Source organism: Pogona vitticeps, chromosome 2, assembly GCF_051106095.1.
Source record: "Pogona vitticeps strain Pit_001003342236 chromosome 2, PviZW2.1, whole genome shotgun sequence".
In the NCBI taxonomy this organism is placed as follows: domain Eukaryota; kingdom Metazoa; phylum Chordata; class Lepidosauria; order Squamata; family Agamidae; genus Pogona; species Pogona vitticeps.
Window position 1 is genome coordinate 45,258,385 of NC_135784.1, and position 21,260 is coordinate 45,279,644.

The 21,260-nt window shown below is 41.2% G+C and overlaps 1 protein-coding gene across 1 annotated transcript in view; it reads left to right on the forward strand.

The window, feature by feature from the left end:
• The window catches only part of LOC110077700 (D-threitol dehydrogenase), a 57,574-nt gene that overhangs the window by 22,107 nt on the left and 14,207 nt on the right, over positions 1 to 21,260 (forward strand). The window contains exons 5-7 of the mRNA XM_078385114.1: positions 5,643 to 5,851; positions 6,827 to 6,899; positions 18,484 to 18,601. Of these exons, the coding sequence (XP_078241240.1) occupies positions 5,643 to 5,851; positions 6,827 to 6,899; positions 18,484 to 18,601 (400 nt within the window). The remainder of the gene's footprint in view (positions 1 to 5,642; positions 5,852 to 6,826; positions 6,900 to 18,483; positions 18,602 to 21,260) is intronic.

Consider the following 21,260-nt stretch of genomic DNA (forward strand, 5'->3'; position numbering starts at 1 on the left):
CCTCTCCTATTGGAGAACAGATATCATCATGATGGTTTTGATTTTGGATGCAGTGCCTTTTCACACTTTTTTTGGGCTGGATCCAAAGCAATCTCCCAGCTTTTTCAACCAATACATTCTTCACTTTCTGTCTGCATCTTTCCGCATTTCACTTGAATAAACTGCTATAGCAGTTTGTGCCTAGGGTGTATGCATTATATCTTTTTGCATTGTAGGTGCTTTATGATTTTCTGAGCTTGAACCCCATTAGGGATTTTTGCTCATGTAGATGGGGTGGCAAAAGTGATTGCATTTTTCTGGGAATCACAGAAGAGATGGGCAGACAATATTGTGCGTGCAGAATGTTGCATGGCCAGTTGCACTTTCCTGGAGACCCTGCCCCACTGCAAAAGCTGTGTGGCAGGCTAGAGGTGGCTGCTGCACAACTGGTTGTGTGCCCAGTAGCTCCAGTGGTGCAATCTAGCATTATTTTCAAGTAACTGTGCTCGTGGGTATTTGTGCTACCCAACTGCCCAAGGGGATAATAATCCTGATCTTTATTCATTCCTAAGGAACAACAACAACAGCAGCAGCAGCAGCAGCAGCAAAAACAGGGACAGCTTTCTCTGACTATATGCTCAGTCCAGAAACTTATTTTCAGTGTAAGAAAAGGAGCTTGCTTGAATTTAGAAAAGTTACCTTTTGACTACATATCCTAAAATCCCCCAGTGACCATGACTGGGAGATCCTGGAAGGTATTGTTGCTTTTCTTCCCCCCAAACGTTTCTAAGATTCAGGACGCACACACAAACAGCACACAAACACAGACAAAAAAACACACATGGACACATTTTCTGACTTCGACAGTCTAATTAAGGAGAAAATAATGCCAGCCACATTTTCCCCTTGACTTCCATGTTCTGCTTTTGCTCGCGTTGTTTGCTGTGGTGAGCTCTCTGCTCTCCTGTTTAGTATTCTAGCTTCCAAAAACCTGTCTTTTGAGCCATGTTTCAGAAGTTCCTCTTCAGGACAGTAATGGAGAGATCAATGATAGACGAATCATGTTGGGGGAAGGAAGGGTTCGTAGGCTGACCTGCAAGCTAAAAGAGGTTTTGTACAAAAGCATGGCTTTAAAGCGAGTGCTCTGAAGGCATTGCATCAACTCTTTGTTGGTAAACAAGGACTAACAGAGCTCAGCCATCCGCCTGTTGCCTAGCAGAGATGATTCAGGCAGGAAAGAAAATTACCCTATATAGAATTCTTCACTGGGGTACTTGAAGGAAAAATAACATACAATGAGGCATGACTGACGGGAACAGAGGAGAGCAATCTTTTGTTAACAGGTTCTATATAATACACATCAATCAGCCAGCAAAAGAAGGTGTTCCATACAATAAATCATGTGTCAGCTATGGCATTTAAAGACTTTCCTAACAAAGTGCAGCCAAATAGCAATTCTGCTCTCTTTCGTGTTTGACAACACCAAAGGACACCTCATCAGCTTCATAGCCACAACAAATGAGGGCCAGTTCTGACCAAATGCCATTCAGTGCACTTTATTACTTTCACACTGCATGTGGTTATATGTATGACATACATGGAATTCTTGCTAAGATTGAGGCTCAGTCTCGCCAGCTGGCATCCTATCCCTCCAGCTCTCACAGGCAGATGATATGAAGGGAGCTTTTGCCTTGAAATTTTTATCTGAAGTTCCCTTTCCTCAGCATCTTCACTGAGAAGTTTTATAAACAACGTCCTCTGATTATGTTTTCTAAGAACTAGCTTGTGCACGCTATGGAATGGTATACAAATTCAAAAAACAACAAGCAAACAAATAAATAGGGGTGGTTAGATTCAGTCTGATTCTGAGGCTGTCTGAATTGACACAAATCCTAGAAGCTGCTACAGAGTTTTGAACTTCTAGTAAAATTATCATTTTGCTACACAGTAGAAATACAGAGATCCACAGAGAAGAATAGCTTCACGTTCCCAGAGTCCACCTCTTTTTCATTAACAGGCACTTTAGAGTCTCAATAACTCACTCAGAGACACTTGTAGGAGAAAAAATTAAAAGTTTCTGTACTTACAGTTGAAATTACAGATTTGTGTATACTGCTTTCCTTACTGCACACATGCTTGCTAGCTATCAACCAAACAGATCAACAGTAAAAAAAAAAAAAGAACAACAAAACTACCACCAACCAAGGAAGAATAGGTGCAGTGGTTTCGATGAAAGCAGAGCTCTCATATTATGTGAGGGATTTCTTCCCCTTCATCTTCTTCATGGCCATCACATGAGTTCTGTGAAAGTGGTGGCTATCCAAGAAGTGTCCATCTTTATGAAATGTAAGGTTTTTAAAATAGTAAAACATGGTAGCCTTGAAATAACGGCTCTCTCACAGTCCTATCCTTGCCTAATCTTTTTTTTCATGCTTTGCTTTACGGTGTTACAGAAATATCAGTCTTGTAAGGGGAAAATTAATAACAAGCTTTGTTATTCTATTGGTTTTTCAGTCAGAAGCCACAAAAAGTGGTGTAGTTTTACAATTTGCTGCTACTTAATTTGAGTCAAATTCTAGGTAAAGTTGGAAAACAGGGGCAGCAAACAGTAGAACAACAGAGGAATATGCAGAACTACTGCTGGACAGAATCAGGCAGGCACACACTTGTTCCGGAAGTGTAGAGAAACACAGAGACAGTACCAGGTACACAAAACTCTTACTTGCCTTGTTCTCATGCACAAGAATGAGAAAATACAAAAAAAGAGAGGCTTGTTAGCAAGAGGGTGCTATATTTTCTGGTAGTCTTGAGAGGAATTTTAACATCTGTGAAAATGATTTTGGTACAAATCACGTTCGTTCATTCGTTTAGTCGTGTTCGACTCTTCGTGACCCCATGGACCAGAGCACTCCAGGCTCTCCTGTCTTCCATTGCCTCCCCGGGTTTGGTCAAATTCATGTTGGCCGCTTCAATGACCCTGTCCAGCCATCTCTTCCTCTGTTGTCCCCTTCTCCTCTTGCCGTCACACTTTCCCAACATCAGGGTCTTTTCCAGGGAGTCTTCTCTTCTCATGAGATGGCCAAAGTATTGGAGCCTCAGCTTCAGGATCTGTCCTTCCAGTGAGCACTCAGGGTTGATCACACAATAACACAAATAATGCAGAAGGCACAATGCTATGGCAGCTGTTGGTTTGGGTCACAGTTTGCTTTTTCCTGTGTCTTTCTGAGCACAGTCCCTCCAAGGAAAAAGACACTAGTTTTGTACAGAGACATTTTGCACAAATTACAAAGACTTACAGAAAAAGAGAGAGAGCTTTGTTTGTGCTGAAGCCAAGAAATCTCATCCAATTTAAAAATATCTCATTGAATGTTTCATGTAATAACAGCTGAGACCAATGAGAATATTTGCATTTGTTCATCTTCCTTGATGAGAAAGGATGTCTCAACACAATGAGACTTCTTGCTTAAAAAAAAATTAAACAAGTGTGACTTTTTTTTGCTTCTACACATGAGTGAAAAGCCTAGCGCTTTTTCAATCAGCAGCAACATAGCAAGAAAGCCACTTTGTGTTTTGTGTAATTTCTTTTAAAAAATGTATTTTGTGCCAAAAAAATTAATTGCATGTTTTGCAAAAAAAAAGTATTTTGTGCAAAACACAAGGTTCTTCAGCCAACTCAGCAGTTTTTCAGGAAAAAAAAATTACTTTAATGAAATTTATCTCCTTCTCAAAAAAAAGTCCTACAATGTGATAAATTCACAAGAACTCTCATTATCTCAAACCTTGGGATTAAAATGTCTGAAATAAGAGAAGAGTGGCATACTTACCGTCTATACCTAAGGGCAGATGGATGTGCAGGCTGGCACAGTGAAGAAAATAAAAGAGTATTGGACACCATTAAAGTCTTGGGACTATGAGTTGACAGATGTGAGTACCTCTCCAGATGTGTCAACTCCTGGTCCCTGTGACTTTGTACTAGCATTGGATGGGCAGGCAGAGACTGGGAGGGGGACAAAGAAAGAGAAAGAGGCTCAGTGGCTTTCAGACTTCTTATCATGACTGATTTGAAATCACATCTTGCCAGATGGACTGAAGTGCATGAATTGCAAAGTGGCCTTGAGGTTCAATGTTGAGTTGTTTCAGTGGAAAAGAATGAGGGGGGGCAGAATTCACTCCAAATTCAGTTTCTGTGCTGCAGAAGCACAGATTCTCACACATACCTCCTTATGAATTAAGATTAGAAGGACAGCAGTGTGAGACAACTTGCTCACTCAGAGTTAGTAGCAAAGCAGAAGAGCCGAGGAGGGGAATGTTTGCTTCGAGGAACTTCAAGCACTCAGTGTCCAAATAGCTAGGGTCGGTGCTGAGAAGTACCCCTTATTCAGAACACACACACACTTGAGGTGCTCCCTCATGTGCCAGAGAGTAGCTTTCAGGCAAACATGGCCAGGTTCTGCTAACATGCCTGCAGGAATCTGTACCCAGTACTTGGTGTCAGAGTATGAGCTTTGCTAGCAGAAAGTCCCAGCTCCAACCCCTAGGAAAAGCCCTAGGGAACTGCTGCCAGTCAATATTGACCATGCTGCGCTCGATGAAGACCAAGGATGGGATACAGTCCAAGGCAGGTCCCTGCGATCCTAAACACAACATGAAGAAGCAGAATGAAATGTAGGCTAAATGTCATTCCCACCAACTATTATGCAGAAGTATCCTGCATTGCTGTAGGAGTACAGAACGTTGCAATCTGAAGAAAGTGTGACACATGTTGACGCCTGAAGCTAATGTGTGAAGACAGAACATAGATGCAAACATGTGTCTGGAACCTTTGTTTTCAAGTCTGCAAAATCTGGAATTCCTTCAAGTAATCTCAGATTACACATAATTCTTGTACTCTGAGGTTACTTATAAGCAATTTTCATTCTCAGATATATTTGTGTCTATTTATATTTCTGGAGCTACTCCTCTAACATGTAATCTTTTCAAACTGACCAGGGGACCCACACCTGTACACCACAGACTATACAACACAACTGAAAGAGTGGCAGTTACTTGAGACCATATGCCAGTAGATGGCGCAGTATTCAAAGCTTCCACCCTGATCTAAATGCTGGATAAGTTTGGTTCTATATGTAAGACTTTAAAAATTAGTATAGACATTTTATTGTCATACTGTTATGGGCCTCAACAGAGGAATAATAAACATTTTAAAAGACAAACTCCAGAATTAAAATAGGTTCCTTTTATTCCATCCCCCACCCCCAGCAACGAGAGCAATACCTGCCACACACATTGTCACATGAAGGTCTTCATCTCTCAAGAACAGTCAAAGTTTAACACATCAGGAAAATAATCCCATTGATTTAAGAAATATCTCAAGGCTGTCTCCACATGCTAATCGAGAGCACAGCAGATAATATTCTCCCTCTTTCTTGTATAGTAAAAAGAAAACGTAAGGATTTGATTCTAGCTTGTGTGGAGGGAATCATCTGAAAAGTCCATGTTGTGAAATTTGTAATTCTTTACATGTGGTCAATGTATCTTTGACAATCTGCAGATGGTCGACCTCACTGTATTATTTCTACTATCCCACAATATTTTAAAAGGGTTTATAACAGAACCAAGTGTATTTTCTGTACTGCTTTGTTTCATTTTTGATTCTGATTTAGGGATAAAAAGCATTGCAATTGCAGCAGATATAACCCTACCAGGCGATGTTCAAAAGATGCTTGACACCATCCTGACAAAGTGGGGCACAGTTCATATAGCATGCAACAACGCAGGAATCAACATGAATTCCCCAAGTGAAGACACTTCATTAGAAGAATGGGACCAGACGTTTAATGTGAATTTACGTGGCTTGTTTTTGTGCTGTCAAGTAAGTATTACATCCTTTTTACATAAGTATGTCCCTTTCCTAAGCTTGGAGAAGCAGTATTGGCATTGCCAGGCATTTGCTAAGAGTTAATACAAAAAAAAATTGTCATGAAATAATACAGAAATTGCCTTTGTGCATTGGAACACCTGCTTTTTCCTGTCTAGGAATCCCACCTAATTTAATACAAAACAAAAACAAAAATAGATCAGAACAAGGTGGATGTTTGGCACGTCAAAGCCCTGCCTTCTTTGGCGGGCACCCACTCGGAGGCAGTGCTCCGGCTTCCCTGCCCTGCCTCCTCTGGGTGCTGCCTCTGAATGGGCACCCATCAGAGGAGGCAGGGCTTTAAAGTGCCAAACACTTGTTCAGCTGATTAAATGAACTGGTACGAACCACTGAACCAATGGTTCATGCCCATGTCTATTCCCTTCCCCTGGACTGGAGTCAAAGTTTGGAAAAGTTACTTTTTGGATTAGAATTTCCAGAATTCTCCCTCCTCTGGTATCTCCTAGTTCCAATCTTTGCTCAGCCGTGATATGACCTTGAACTGCTTAACATACACCAGCCATAGCTCCTTAAAAGAACTGGAGGATAAAAATGCAATATATAAAAATAAATTTACTGCTAACTGATTCTGGTAGTAGGGTCTGTAAAATTTTTGTAGTCCTCTTTCGGTCTATTACTCATAGGTTCTGGCTAATATTTTCATCAGCAACTTTCTTAATTGAAAGCAGAGATCCCAAATTTTCCAATTGCGTTTGGAAGCTGCTCTGGAAATGCTCTTAAATGGGCTAAGAAACTTTCCTGCATTAACCATTTTTTTTCATATCAAGTTTTTACATCAAGCACTTTAGAGAGGGGGAAAATTACTTAGCACATAAACTCTTCTGAAAAGTGAGGACTAATTTATTATCATGTCATTATTAGCAGAATCACAAAAAGGGTCACTGGTCTCTCCTTTAATTTCTATCACAGGCTGCAGGCCGCATTATGCTGAATCAAGGATATGGGAAGATAATTAACACAGCATCTATGGCAAGTTTAATAGGTGAGTGATGAGAGCTAACAGTTGTGCTTCAGAATCCATATTTTAATTACTACCGATGCTATTTGAATCAATTAAAGCTGTATTGCACAGAAGTAAATCACTGACATTTTGTATTAGAGAAAATGTACTACAAAATTTTTATTGATATCATTTTTCAACATTTATCTGTCCTCTCCATTTTAGAGCACTTATTACTCTTTATAGAAGAGGTGGGGTTAGAACTCCCTACAGCTGACACATTTCATTATGTAAGAAAGGTGTTGGGTGTAAGCCACCTCCACAGTTAGACTGAAAAGCATATAATTTCTTTTGTTATATGTAGGGTATCCTAAAAGATTTATTTTGTCAGGGAATGCTAAATATGGAGCTAGAAAAGAAAAGAAAAAAGGGAAGACTTCCAGTAGCTCTCCCACCGTTCTGGAGCCCTCAGTTCACTGGGTACCCCCCTTCAAACAATGAACTGAGTGGTTCAGCTGGCTGCCCCTTTTTCACAAAGTTGGGAACTACATTGATTTCACTTCAAGCAGAGGGGCCACTTTGATGCGATGGCTTGTCTTACCACCATCTTGGAGGTTCATTTGGGACCCCTAAGCCACAAGCCCCTCAGTCTGCTACTATTGCTACTACCATGTTATTGTCCCTGCAATTATGCAAAGCTTCCTATGTAAACATGGACCAGACATGTCACAGGGAAGGGTTAAGCCTTTATCTCTGAGGTGCTAACTATGTTGCAGGCAAGACCCTTACTGCAACGCATAGGAAGAGGACCTCCACCTGGAATTTGAAGTGGCACAGTTCTGAATGCTACTACTGTGTTTTATATAATATTTATTTATTTAAAGCATTTTTACCCTTTCTCCTTAAAAAGGAGAATGTGTAGAATGACTACAACAAGATGTAAAACCATCCCAGCTATGGAAACAGAGCTCTGATTGACCTCGGGCATAATCCTCCTATCAGTCTGATATATACTGTACTAAGGTCAATTCTGGTTCTGGAGATTCTCAGTATGGTGTGTCTACTTCCGTAGTCAGCAAAACCAGGTTGTACTTGTGTATCTTAGATATATTGTACACCCATGTTTGTAACTCTGTGCTCTTATATTCAGATTTTCCTTAGCTTTAGGAATGTCTGCCTTTGTCATATCGAGAGGCAGGATATGTCTCTTTTTTGCACTGCAGTTCAAAACATCCAGCTAGCTTGGCCAGCAGTGATACTGGTTAGAGGATTTTGGAAGTTGCAATCCAAAGAAAAAGTAACCATCCAGGCTGTGGTTATATCCACATATGTTTGGCTTTGCTATTTGTTTCTTATTGGCAATGACCTTTCGGAACCCAACCTTGGTGATGTACACTTGCATGCCAGCTGGGCTTTCTTGCTCTTAATACCAATTGTTACATTTAATGCTTCCTGCCAACAGGTGCCCCCACTAGTGCTGTTGTTTCAGCAGCATCGTCAAAGAGCCAATAAACTATTGTAACATATGGAACGAAATCCCAACTGCTGAGCTAATCTGGAAGGCAGTTACATGCTGGTGAGCTGAGGCCCGTGTAACCAAAATTGATCAATTACACAAATTAAGCGTAGCCCTTCAGGAATTTGTTTTATTGGTCTGGACATCTGTTGCAGGATTGTCCAGATCCAAAAATCAAATGGTGCCTGTGAGCTGCCAAGTTAGGCCAAGGGGGGCTGGGGAGAAGAAGAGAGAAAAAAAATCCGGTAGCTATAAAAGTACAACTGAAAAACTCGATATTAATATCATGTCCATCTGCTGAATGTTACATAAATATGCAGTCTTTTTATTTTCCTTGGGAATAACATTTATTTTTACAATGCCCAGTTTGACATTCTATGACATTCTGTTCAGTTTATTACTTAGTAACTTTAACTATTTAGTCAAGAAAAGAATGCATTTATAATGTTGCTGTTCAGTTTTTTTTCAAGTGTTCTTACCGGCTGTTTCACTTATGGTTATAATGCCAGAGAAACTGTTCTTACCCAAGTGTAAAGACTTTTTGCTAACAAGATTCCCCACCCACCTCCCACCAAAATTCTAGTTTTCATTTAGGAAGTGAATATGTGCTGTAGGTATGGATGTAGAAGGTTGCATCGGCCACAACAAACATGCTTCCTATTTTTATGTGCTGTCAAATGGCTTCCAACTTAAGGCAATCCTGTAAATGAATGACCTCCAAAATGTCCTCAACAGCCCTGCTTAGTTCCTGCATACTCAAGGCTGTGGATTCCTGTATGGATTCACTCCATCTCATATTTGGTCTTCTTTTCCTGCTGTTTTCAAATTTTCCTAGCATTATTGTCTTTTCCAGTGAACCCTGCCTGCTTATGATGTGCCCAAAGTAAATTTTGTCTTTAGAGATCATTCAGGCTTGATTTGATCTAGGACCATTTGTTTGTCTTTCTGGCAGTCCAGGGTATCTGTGAAACTCTTCTTCAGCACCATATTTCAAATGAATTATTTTTTTCCTCCTAGCTCTCTTTACTGTCCAGCTTTCACGCCCATACATTGGACATACTATAGGGTGAATAATCTGGGACTTGGTCTCCAGTGACACATCCTTATACTTGATGATCTTTTCTAATTCATTCCTGTCCTTCTGAGTCCCAGTCTTCTGATTTCTTGGCAGCAGTCTCCGTTTGGATTGAAAACTGAATCAAGGAACAATTTCAGTTTCTCCATTGTCAACCTTAAAGTTCTGTAGTTCTATAGTTATGAATTACTCTTGCCTTCTTAATGTTCAACTGCAGTCTTGCTTTGGCATTTTTTCTTTCGCTGTCACTAAAAGTTCTTTTCCAGCGATTGCTGCTTTCTGTGAGTAAGATGGTGTCATCAGCATGTCTTAAATTATTGATGTTTCTTCCACCATTTTTCACTTTTCCTTCATTTGAATCTATTCTGGCTTTTTGTATGAGAAGTGTTGTGTATGGATTGAACACATAAGGAGAGCTGGCCTCACTCTGCCAAGATGTATAGTTTGAGGCAAGTTCAATCTCTCCCTGACTAGTGCACTGTTTTATTTCAGTTGTATATTATTTACCTCTTATATCTATTGGTGTGCTGTATTGTCTCCTTCTCTCCTCTTCAACATTATAGCTGATAGCAAACTGTTTCTTAGCTCTTACGTTGAGCATGACTCTGATTGGATTGGAGCATTCTAATAAAGGTGGATGAAGTACATAACTGGTGAATCACTCTAGTAAGCCACCGTATAGATCTGGTCAGATGTAAACAACAGGACACATGTTGGCTAAATAAATATGCTTTTAGTTTTCTGAAAGCAAATAGAAATCTCAGATGGGGAAAATGCAAAAGGATTTGCCCCCTCTAAGCAGCCACAGAGTAATTTATCATAAACAGGCATATTTGGAAACTTTAGCAGGTGCTACTTTTGCAAGGTGATGAGGGTTAACTACCAAAGTTGTTTATAACTTGGATCCTGAACAGAGTAATTAATCAAGAAATTAGATTCCTCTCCACTTCTCCAGCCCACATGGAGTGGTGAATGTGGATGCCAGACAGAACAACAGCAACTGAGTAAAAAAAATATTTGCAATGAAAGATTACTGGATAAATATGCTAGCTCTATAAAAATGATTTCTCTTTTACAAAGCAAAAGAGCTTTACTGATTTTTTTCCCCCTCATTATTAAAATCATGTCTTATTATACCATGGAAAAAGAAGGCAATATAAAGTGATTTTTAAATTGTGGATTGTTTAGGGGTTGTTTTTTTTTTACATTTTCACATGTTTTTATACAAACAAATGCTTCTATTTACACCTGCATTTTAGTTGTGTTGCTTAAAAAAAAGAATGCATGCAGTCAAGAAAAAGACAAGGATAAACTCATTACATCCACTGATGTTTTACAAATATAGTTTTGCTTGGCTGACTTCTCTTGACTTTTTTTTTAAAAGGATTGCTTTATAGGTGTGACAAACCCAGACCTACTGGGATATGTCACACAGTTACACTAAGCTGCCACCAACCATTCCCTTTAATAAGTCACACAGACCAGGGATGGATTTTTAAACAATAAAAAGAATAAGGTTTATTTAAATACACACAGGGAAAAATAAACAATCAGGTGAATAACATAAAGTAACGTGGCTTATTCTCACTCATACATACACACAGTTTGGTTCACCCAGAACCCTTAACTTGAAGCACAGACCCTGAACCTATCAGTTCTGGCTAACCAACAGACACCTGAACCTATCAGGTTGGTACTCTGACACACAGTAGTACCCTGTCTGACACACAGACTTCCACAACAGCTTCTTCTTCCCAGCTGCTGCTTCGTCACACCCCAGTGTCTCTCAGCATCTCTCCTCCACCACACAGGCATCACATATTTATACAGTACAGCCCCTCCTCCTGATGTCCCGCCTTCCACTCCCCATAGGATGGAACTTTCCCTCCAAACCCATGACAGACAGGTAACATCAGTGCTGTATGTAACACCTCCCCTCTTTATAAGTTGTTTTGTAGGGGGAAAGCTAACGTGCTTTTCACCAAAAAACAACCTGTATAAAATACACAACAACAGTTATACATACCATATTATACTCACTTATACTTACATTCTAAGTTAAACCATAGCAAATAGGCATATAAACATTTACCATATACATTACATCAATTTACCTTTATTCATACAAACCAAATTCAAAACAACAGGTACATTTTACTTTTTGTCATCATTATATACACATAGTCCATGTTTCTTTCGCCGTCTTCATTCTTCAGGTCTTCTTGATAAGGCGTCAGCAACACAGTTCACTGACCCTCTGACCACCTTCACTTCAAAGTCATAGTCCTGTAGGTTTAAAGCCCACCTCATAAGTTTACTATTGTGGGATTTCATTGTCTTTAACCATTGCAATGGTGAATGGTCAGTACACAGAATAAAATGTCTTCCCCAGATGTAAGGCTTGGCCTTCTGGATCGCGTAGACTATGGCCAAACACTCCTTCTCCACGGTTGCCAAATGTCTCTCACCTTTTTGAAGTTTCCTACTCAGGTAGGACACCGGATGCTGGTCACCATTCTCATCCTCCTGGCACAGAACTGCTCCTACCCCGCTGTTAGACGCATCGGTGTAGATGATGAACTCCCGGTCGAAGTCTGGAGCACGCAGGACAGGATAGTTGATTAACGCCTCCTTCAACCTCTGGAACGCCGCCTCACAGTCGCTGGTCCACGGGATGCGGTCATCAGCCTTCTTCCTCGTCAGATCGGTCAGCGGAGCCGCAATCTCGCTAAACCTCGGGATGAACTTTCTGTAGTAGCCCACCAACCCAAGAAATGATTTGACTTTTTTCTTGGTGTTGGGTCTAGGCCAATCACGAACAGCTTCTATTTTGGCCTCCAGGGGTTTTATCATTCCTCCCCCTACCATGTGACCCAAGTATTTTATTTCTGGGCTACCCAGCTGACACTTGCTGGCCTTTACTGTTAGCCCTGCTGCACTTAACCTCTGCAGCACTAACTCCAGGTGTATCAGGTGATCTTTCCAGGTATTACTGAAGATCCCTATGTCGTCAATGTAGGCCACTGTAAAGTCACTGAGCCCTGCCAAGGTCTGGTCCATCAGCCTTTGGAATGTGGCTGGTGCATTTCTGAGACCAAAGCTCAGGACTCGAAACTCATAGAGACCAAAAGGGCTGCAAAAGGCAGTCTTTTCTTGATCCCTGGGATCAATTCTTAATTGCCAATATCCCTTTACCAGGTCCAATGATGAGATGAACCGACAACCCCCTATGGTTTCAATCAAGTTGTCTAGCCTGGGCATTGGGTAGGCATCAGGAGTGGTTACACGGTTTAATTTCCTGTAATCGACACAAAACCTAATGCTCCCATCAGGCTTGTCCACCAGGACTATTGGAGAGGACCAAGGACTAGAAGAGGGGACGATTATGTTCTCCCTAAGCATCTCGTCCAGCTCCTTCCGCACCTTGTCCCTATAGGGTCCCGTTACTCGGTATGGGGATACTGCCTGCGGGGGTGCATCCCCTGTGTGGATCCGATGCATCACTCCCTTCACTATCCCCGGCTTGTTGGAAAACACCTGCTGATATTTACTAAGCAGCATTTTTAGTTCTTGCTGCTGGTCTTGGGTGAGTGCAGGACTGATCTTTACCTCCTCTGGGTTGTATTTTACTTCCCCTCTACCCTCCCAGAAGGGTAATTCAGCTTCCTCACTCTCAGCTGCTTTTATCGCGAATAAAACCCTCTGTTCCCCTCTGTAGTAGGGTTTTAGGGCATTCACATGAACCACCCTCCTTGCCTGGTTCTCCTCCTGCTCTATTAGGTAGTTCAGGTCTGACATCTTAGAAATGACCCTATATGGTCCTGCCCATTTGAGCTGCAGTTTATTCTCTCTGCAGGGCCTAAGCCAAAGCACTTCCTCCCCTGGGTCAAAGTGCCTCTCTCTAGCTTTGTGGTCATACCATGTTTTCTGTCTGACCTTCTGAGCTTGCAGGTTTTCTGCTGCCAGCTCTAGATTTCTCCTTAGGTCATTCATCAAGGTGTCTATGTAAGTCACAACGTCTTGTGGGTCATCCTGGGTGATCTGCTCCCAATTTTGTTTGATCAAATCAAGGGGCCCTTTCACCCCTAAGTGTGCAGCAAACATGTCAGAGTGCCCCCTTTGTAAGATCATGGGGCGATACTTTTCAGGTACCACCAGCTGACTTCTGATCCCATCTCCCCCTTTTGAGATATTCCTCAGGGTCTCTCTATATAAAATCCCCTTTTTCTCCAGAAATCTCACTGGGGTTTCAGGTGTTAGCTGGGCGTCAGTCACCTGTTCAAAACACTTTTGGAGAGTGGCGTCTGCCTTTTGCTCCTGTCCAAATCTGCTGTCTGTGGTTAAGGTTTCCACCACAGCTTCTGAACTCCCCTCTGCTTCCGTCTCTGGCTCATCATTACCCCCCTGAACTGTCCCCGTGGTGGCTTGTGAGCGTGTAATCACTAGCACCCGTTTCACATGTTCAGCCAGGTCATTTCCCACGAGCACGGCTGCTGGCAGAGTCGATGAAATCGCTAGCCGCCAATCTCCCCTCCAGCCTTGAAAGTTGACAGGTACCTCTGCTACTGGCAGAGAGATTACCTGCCCCTCAATCCCTGCCACCTTCATGCTCTCATTTGGGATTATAAACTCCCTAGGAATAATATCTGGATGGCATAGGGTTACCTGGGAACAAGTGTCCCGCAGCCCCCTATACTGACGGTCAAGTATTCCTACGTCCACCCCGGCTGTCTCAAACAACTGAGAATCTGTTTTCACCAGCAAGCAGCGCTTTACCTCTATAAGAGGACCATTTTCCTCAGCCTGATCAGCCGAGGTAGCTGTTCCAGACTGAGTAGCCATGGCAACAGGCTCCCTCAGTGACACTGAGCCTTGCTCTTTCTGGACACAGAACACAGCTTTTGGCTTGGTTCCACTAGACTCCTGAGGCACCATTCCTTTTAGCTGCTTTAATTTCTCACACTCTGAGATTAGATGACCCTTTCCCTGACAGAAATAACATTTTCTGGTGTATTTTGATTCTCTCTCATCTTGTTTTGGTTTTCCCTCCAAAATCTGAGGTCTTAGTTTCATGTCTGAGGGCTTCCCTTCACCATGGGCCCCTCCCCCTTGCTGGCTTTTCCCTGGTCCCTGAGAGTACTTGCTGTAGGTTTCTTTGGGTTTACCTACAGATTTCCCCTCACCCAAGGGCTTTCTTATTTGGGAAATAAAATCTGCGATCTCTGCGGCTTCTGCCACAGACCTCAGTTTCCTTTCCCTCACCTGGAATTTCAATTCCCCCTGCAGGACTGAATAGAACTGTTCCAGTGCTATCAAATCTTTAAGCTGCTCATAGGTCTCTGTCCCTTCCTGCGATAGCCATTTCTCAAGCAGCCTCACCAATTGGGCCCCCACTTGGGTAAAAGTTTGTTCTGGTTTCTTGGTGAGGGACCTGAATCTTTGTCTCCGCTGCTCTGCATTTATCCCATGTCTGGCAAAGACCAGTTTTTTAAACTCTGCAAAATCTTTCATCAGTTCCTCAGGCATCTCGGCATAAACCTCAGCCAGGCTACCACTGATTAAAGACCGCATGATGGTCATCTTCTCAGTTTCCCTCACTGAGAAGTCCACAAACGCTCTTTCCACTAAGGAAAAGAACACCTCAGGACAATCTCCCTTGTGGTACACAGGGAATTTCTTCAGGTCAGCTTTAGACAGTTGGCCTCCCTCAGAATCCCTATTATTATTATTGTTCTGGTTCATCAGTTCCAATTTTTTTAATTCAAACGCCATTTTCTCTCTCTGCAATTCCCTCTCCATTTCCATTCTCTCCCTCTCTAATCTTTCTTCTTTTTCCAATTGCCTCATCCTCAGTTCATGCTGTTGGACTATGAGCAATTTTCTGAGTTCTGGGTTCTGCTCTCCTGTGCTGTCACCCTGCACTGAGCCAAATTCATCCTCAGAACCTTGGTCAATCTGGGGGTCTTTCACTTCACTCATTTCGGCCATCTGGCTTCGAGTCAAGGGCATAATCCCCCCTCAGAACAGGCTGCTTTAAAAATCAAGCCTCAAAATAAAACGACCACTTTTTTTCCTTCTTGCCTCAGAACCAGCTTTCCCTAGAGATTGCTGCTGTTCTTCAGCACTAAAGTTGCAACAGTATCGAGTCAGAGCCTACCCCCCTCTGCTGGGCCTCTCAGCTGGCAAGCTAGCTCACTGTTGCTACGCAATTTTGCCTCAGCTTTTCCCGCCAAAACTAGGCTGCCTCAGAGCACCTTAATCTAAGTCTCCCCAGTTGGCACGTTCTTCTACTAGCGCACCTCCCCGTGAGGTACACCTAGAAGATTACCTACGCGCCTCAGACTGTCCCTGACTAGACCCCCCTTGCTCTGGGCACACCTGCCAAGGCTTTGCTGGACCGCTGGACAACTGGACCAGTCGTATCCCACACGCTGGACACCAATCAATGTGACAAACCCAGACCTACTGGGATATGTCACACAGTTACACTAAGCTGCCACCAACCATTCCCTTTAATAAGTCACACAGACCAGGGATGGATTTTTAAACAATAAAAAGAATAAGGTTTATTTAAATACACACAGGGAAAAATAAACAATCAGGTGAATAATATAAAGTAACGTGGCTTATTCTCACTCATACATACACACAGTTTGGTTCACCCAGAACCCTTAACTTGAAGCACAGACCCTGAACCTATCAGTTCTGGCTAACCAACAGACACCTGAACCTATCAGGTTGGTACTCTGACACACAGTAGTACCCTGTCTGACACACAGACTTCCACAACAGCTTCTTCTTCCCAGCTGCTGCTTCGTCACACCCCAGTGTCTCTCAGCATCTCTCCTCCACCACACAGGCATCACATATTTATACAGTACAGCCCCTCCTCCTGATGTCCCGCCTTCCACTCCCCATAGGATGGAACTTTCCCTCCAAACCCATGACAGACAGGTAACATCAGTGCTGTATGTAACAATAGGTACCATTCTGCAAGACAGACTTTTGTTTTAAATTTCTTCTCCTCAGACTTTTCACATATCCAACAATGCAAGTGTGATTTCTATTTAAACCATTAGAAGAGAGAGAGAGAGAGAGAGAGAGAGAGAGTTCCCTTATGTCATGCCTGATTCTGAGGTTCCTGGAAGTGGGTATATGATGAGTAAGGGATCTGGTCACCCACTGCTGAAGATAAGGGCTCGGTTACTGGGACCTGAGATATAAAGCTATTTTGCAGGGTGGGGAGTGTTGATTAGTCACAATAATTCACACAAAAAGTCTGAATAGGATAAGAAACCATGGAAGAAAAGTGTGGGACAATGAAAGTTGCCTTGTGTCAAGACAGTCTAAGCTGAGGAGAATGAGGAATTGAGTGAAAGACACTTCACATCTCTATTTCCAACTTTTGCCCATGGGTACTGTTTTTGAAGAAGTAGTGAGTGAGGAATCTGGCGGCAGAGCTACAGGCTGAGAGTTCCCATATTATGGGATGCCAAAAGAGCCTGTCTATCATTGGACAAGTTGCACAGTCCCTAAATGCCCCAGAAGAAAGGAACTGTTTCTGAGTACTCCCTATTTAGAAAACCCCGAAAAGAGTCCCCATCAGTCAGAACTGACTTGATGGCATCAAAAAGAAAAAGGAAAAAGAAAGGAAAAAAAAAACCATACAAAGTTTTGAACTACCGAACTCTGCCTGGAAGCACACCCACATATATTCTTTGACAATTTGTGACAAGTAACACAAATTAATTACTTTTTAAACAGCAAGTAACAGGAATGAACTACTTTAAAAATAATACTTTTGCAGTGTTTGCGTGTGGGTCCAAATAAGTTCTTGCCAGAAAAAAACAAAAACAAAAGAACTAACTGGTATCTGTTCTGGCATTGACCACTTTATCTTTACTTTATTTCCATTTAAAAAAAAAACAAACTAAAACATTTTAATTTCATGCTGCAATGCATGACCTAATCTCTGTTTGAAAAGGTTATCATAATGGCTGGGTTTCTAAAAATAAGATGTTATTTTTGAAGGTAGAGATGCTTGAGGAAAGGGGCAGGACGAACAGAACATACCAAAGTCACTTGTATGCATGAACGTTATAATTAACCAAGCCGATCATTTTAGCTTTGTGACTGACATGTGACATCTGTGCTTTTATTTTCCCCACCCATAGCATCCAACAGTCAAGATGCTGGAAAGATTGGCATTTTGGGGACACAAGCATACCAATATCTGTATAAATGCTGGATCTTATATAATTCTGTATTCACTTTTATAGAGGTATAGAGGTATTGTTTGTACTATATAAGGATTTTAATTTGTATAAGCATCTGTATCTTAAATCTAGGGTTGCAGTCCTGTACACATTTGGATGCAAGAGATAGCCATAAAACTTATCAGAATTTAGAAGTAAACATGCATAGGATTAGACTCTTAGATTGCAATACTTTGGGCAAACTCTTGTGTAATTTGCACCTGTGACAGGCTGATAATGTCAGTGTCAGGAAAAGATTTTCAATAATTACAGACTTCCTCCTTTTGTCCCATGGCTCCCAAGGCTTCCGGTGATAAAATGGATTACTCACCAGTTGTGCAAGCCTGCAGGACAGGAGGAGGATGTTTTTAATTACCATCATCGTCATTTAGTCATTTAGTCGTGTCCGACTCTTTGTGACCCCATGGACCAGAGCACGCCTTAATTACCATAAGTCTCTATAAATCTCCTCTTGCTCCTAATGTCATCATCACCTTTCCACATGTGTAGCTTATGCCTCAAAATTTTGGCCTGTGGCTATTTATCTGGTAGCAAGTTCCACTGAATTGTTAAACATGTGTGTTAGATATCTGGGAGTTGGACTTCAAGTTGCACTGGTCTCTGCTTTCAGTTTGTAGATCCAAAAGTCTATCATGTGATATAAATGCAGATGGAAAGACACAAAATGCATACAGATACACCTGACAGTTGCAGTCATATTTACTATTTCTGCATGAGTATATACTAAATAACACCTTTGTTTTCTCTTACTTTCCCCAGTTCCCCACCCACAGAAGCAACTGGCTTACAATGCCTCAAAAGCAGGGGTTGTAAAGCTAACTCAGACATTAGGAACAGAGTGGATTGACAGAGGAGTGAGAGTGAACTGCATTTCTCCGTAAGTAAAATACAGAAGTGAGAGGAAATTTTCTTTAATCTTTTTATTTTAAGGAAATAAAATAAGAACTTAAGAAAATTTGCCAGTTTCTTCACAAATTAAAAAAAACCCTTAGGATTTAGAAACTGTAATGTTGGACAAAGCAAAACTGATTTATCCATCCATGCAGAGACCTTTTGAGTGCTTAGTTTGGCTTTGAATTCCTCTTTTATTCAGTGGAGTTTGTTGTACTTAGTTTTCCAGGCAGGCCCCTATTTTTAATAACTTCATTACGGGGGTGGGGGTGGGTGGGGAGGTGGAACATGGTCCTCTTTATACTGAGAATAATTACATCAATTAGGGTTTGCCTGTGTGAATCTGTGAGAATTTTGTTCTGTTTATTTATAAAAAGACCTTACTGTAATTTACATTTTTTTTCATAAAAGGGACACACAAAAGATAAATTAAAAATTCAATTGTGGAAGAAAAGAAAGCAGGGGGAAAAATCATCCTTAAATATCAAATGGATTTTTGGAGCAGGTGAAAATAGATTATATACATCAAGTAAAGTCTTTGTATAAAGAAAATGTAGGGAAATAAAGTTGTGAATTAGTAACGCTTGACTAAAAAAAAATCTGTCAGCATAACAGAAATATAATCACTTATCAGGAAATAATCCCTATCAGTATATGAAGTTTGGGATTTTGCAAGAGTTTTACCATTTGATAACAGGTTTTCCAGATCCATGAAGGGTGCTTTTTAGCATTTATTTTCCAGATGAAATATTTCCTTACTATAGTCCAAGACTTATGTGGTTAAAGAAAAGGCTTTTGATATTTAATATGCAATGCTTTCCCCTTCCCAGTCATCTATTTTTTACTTCTATATAGACAATTCAAAAGGCAAATTATACTATATAGTTGGAGATGTTCAGGAGTAGCAGTTACAGGATTCCTTGGTGTTATTTTATTTCTTAAAAAATATTCATTACAAGTTATTTTTGCCTAATTTCTGATAACTTAAAACATGAAAAAGAACAATGTAGCCACTGTTTTTCCTCTCATAGCTCCTCTACATTTCTACAAAACACAAAGTGGACCAGTTCCAAATTATTTACATCCTTTTTGGGTGTGTGCACCTGTGTGCTGATAAGTGTATATGGATGTGTGCTGTGTAGTCTTCCCTTCTGTAATGCAACCAGTGTTGTTCTAGAGTTCCAACACGTAGATGGAGAAACAGAAGCCGGCAGGCTAGTCATTCTTTTCTGCACGTCTTTAATTAAGGAGGGTAGCTTCAAAAGCTTATTCTGGGGTTTACCTGTCTTCTACATGTCCTTGTTTCCTATGTTTGGTGCACCGTACCACACAGCACACGGATGCACAGTTCAAAAGCATACAAGCTGTTAAGAAATTCCTCAAGAAGAAAGACACATAAGGTGTGTATTTTTGCTTTGGATGAGAGCAGACATGAGGCTTAAGATGCCTTTGTGCCATGTGTTTGATTTAGAAAGAAAATAAATATTTTTTGTTTCATTAGTATATCAACAGTTTTGCTAATGAAAATTGGAAAGTAAAGCAAGGTGGAGCACAATATTTGGGAGTGCATGCTGGATCTTTACCTCACTGACCTTCACAATAGTATGAAACTAGTAGACATTATATCACTGGTTTCCAGATGAAAGTGCAATTTTTCCACCTGATACTTTGCCAGGAACTGCCATTCATGTAGAAAAGAAGGGGGGGCACACTCAATCAATCGAAACCAAAGAGTTGTTGGATTAAAGCAATGTCAATTGATCTCATCTGAAGAACTCACAACGTGGGATGTCATGTAACCTGTGGTTCCATTTGATAGATTCTTTTAGCCCTAGCTCACAGAACTGAGCCTTGAAGGGATGAAATGCTGTCAAATATAAATGTGTTTTAATATTAAGAGTTTTCGGCACCTTGTGATGTTTATGGCTGCCATTTTTTATCAGAAGGGAGCCCATGAATTGTTTAGCTCTTTTACCTTGGCTATAATCACTCTGTTGACAAGTCGGGGCAAGCTTCACAGCTTTCGATTGTCTAAATGAAGATCTGATCCTTGAGTGTGCTGTTCTTAAAGCAACACATTTTATAGGCAGGAACTACAGGGTTTTAGGAAGAAACACACATGCACTTATTCCACAGGGAGAAGAATTTTACTGAATTATATTTTCAGCTGATAAGTACTTTGGACTGCTTTAGTAATATATAATTGTAATTTTCTATTTCAGTACGAATCTATAAACACCTATCTTTATGTGCTATGATATTGCAGTTATTTAAAAAAAAGACAGAGGTCCTAATATGCCTCATACTTTAATGATAGCAGTAGAGGAGTGAAAAATTAAAATGGCCACACTAATTAAGAGGAGATTACCTCTGTAGCCTTGGGCAAGCTACACAGTCCCAGGATGTCCCCAGAAGAAGGGAATGGTGAACCACTTCTGAGTACAGTGGTGCCTCGCTTAGCGAGGTTAATCCGTTCCGGATTAACCCTCGCTCAGCGAATCCATCGTTAAGTGAAACAAAAAAGCCCATAGGAACGTATTAAAACTGATTTAATACGTTCCTATGGACTTAAAACTCACTGTTCTGGAGTTTTCTCCATTGCGGTCGCCATTTTGTTTTAGCGGCGGCCATTTTGGAACCGCTGA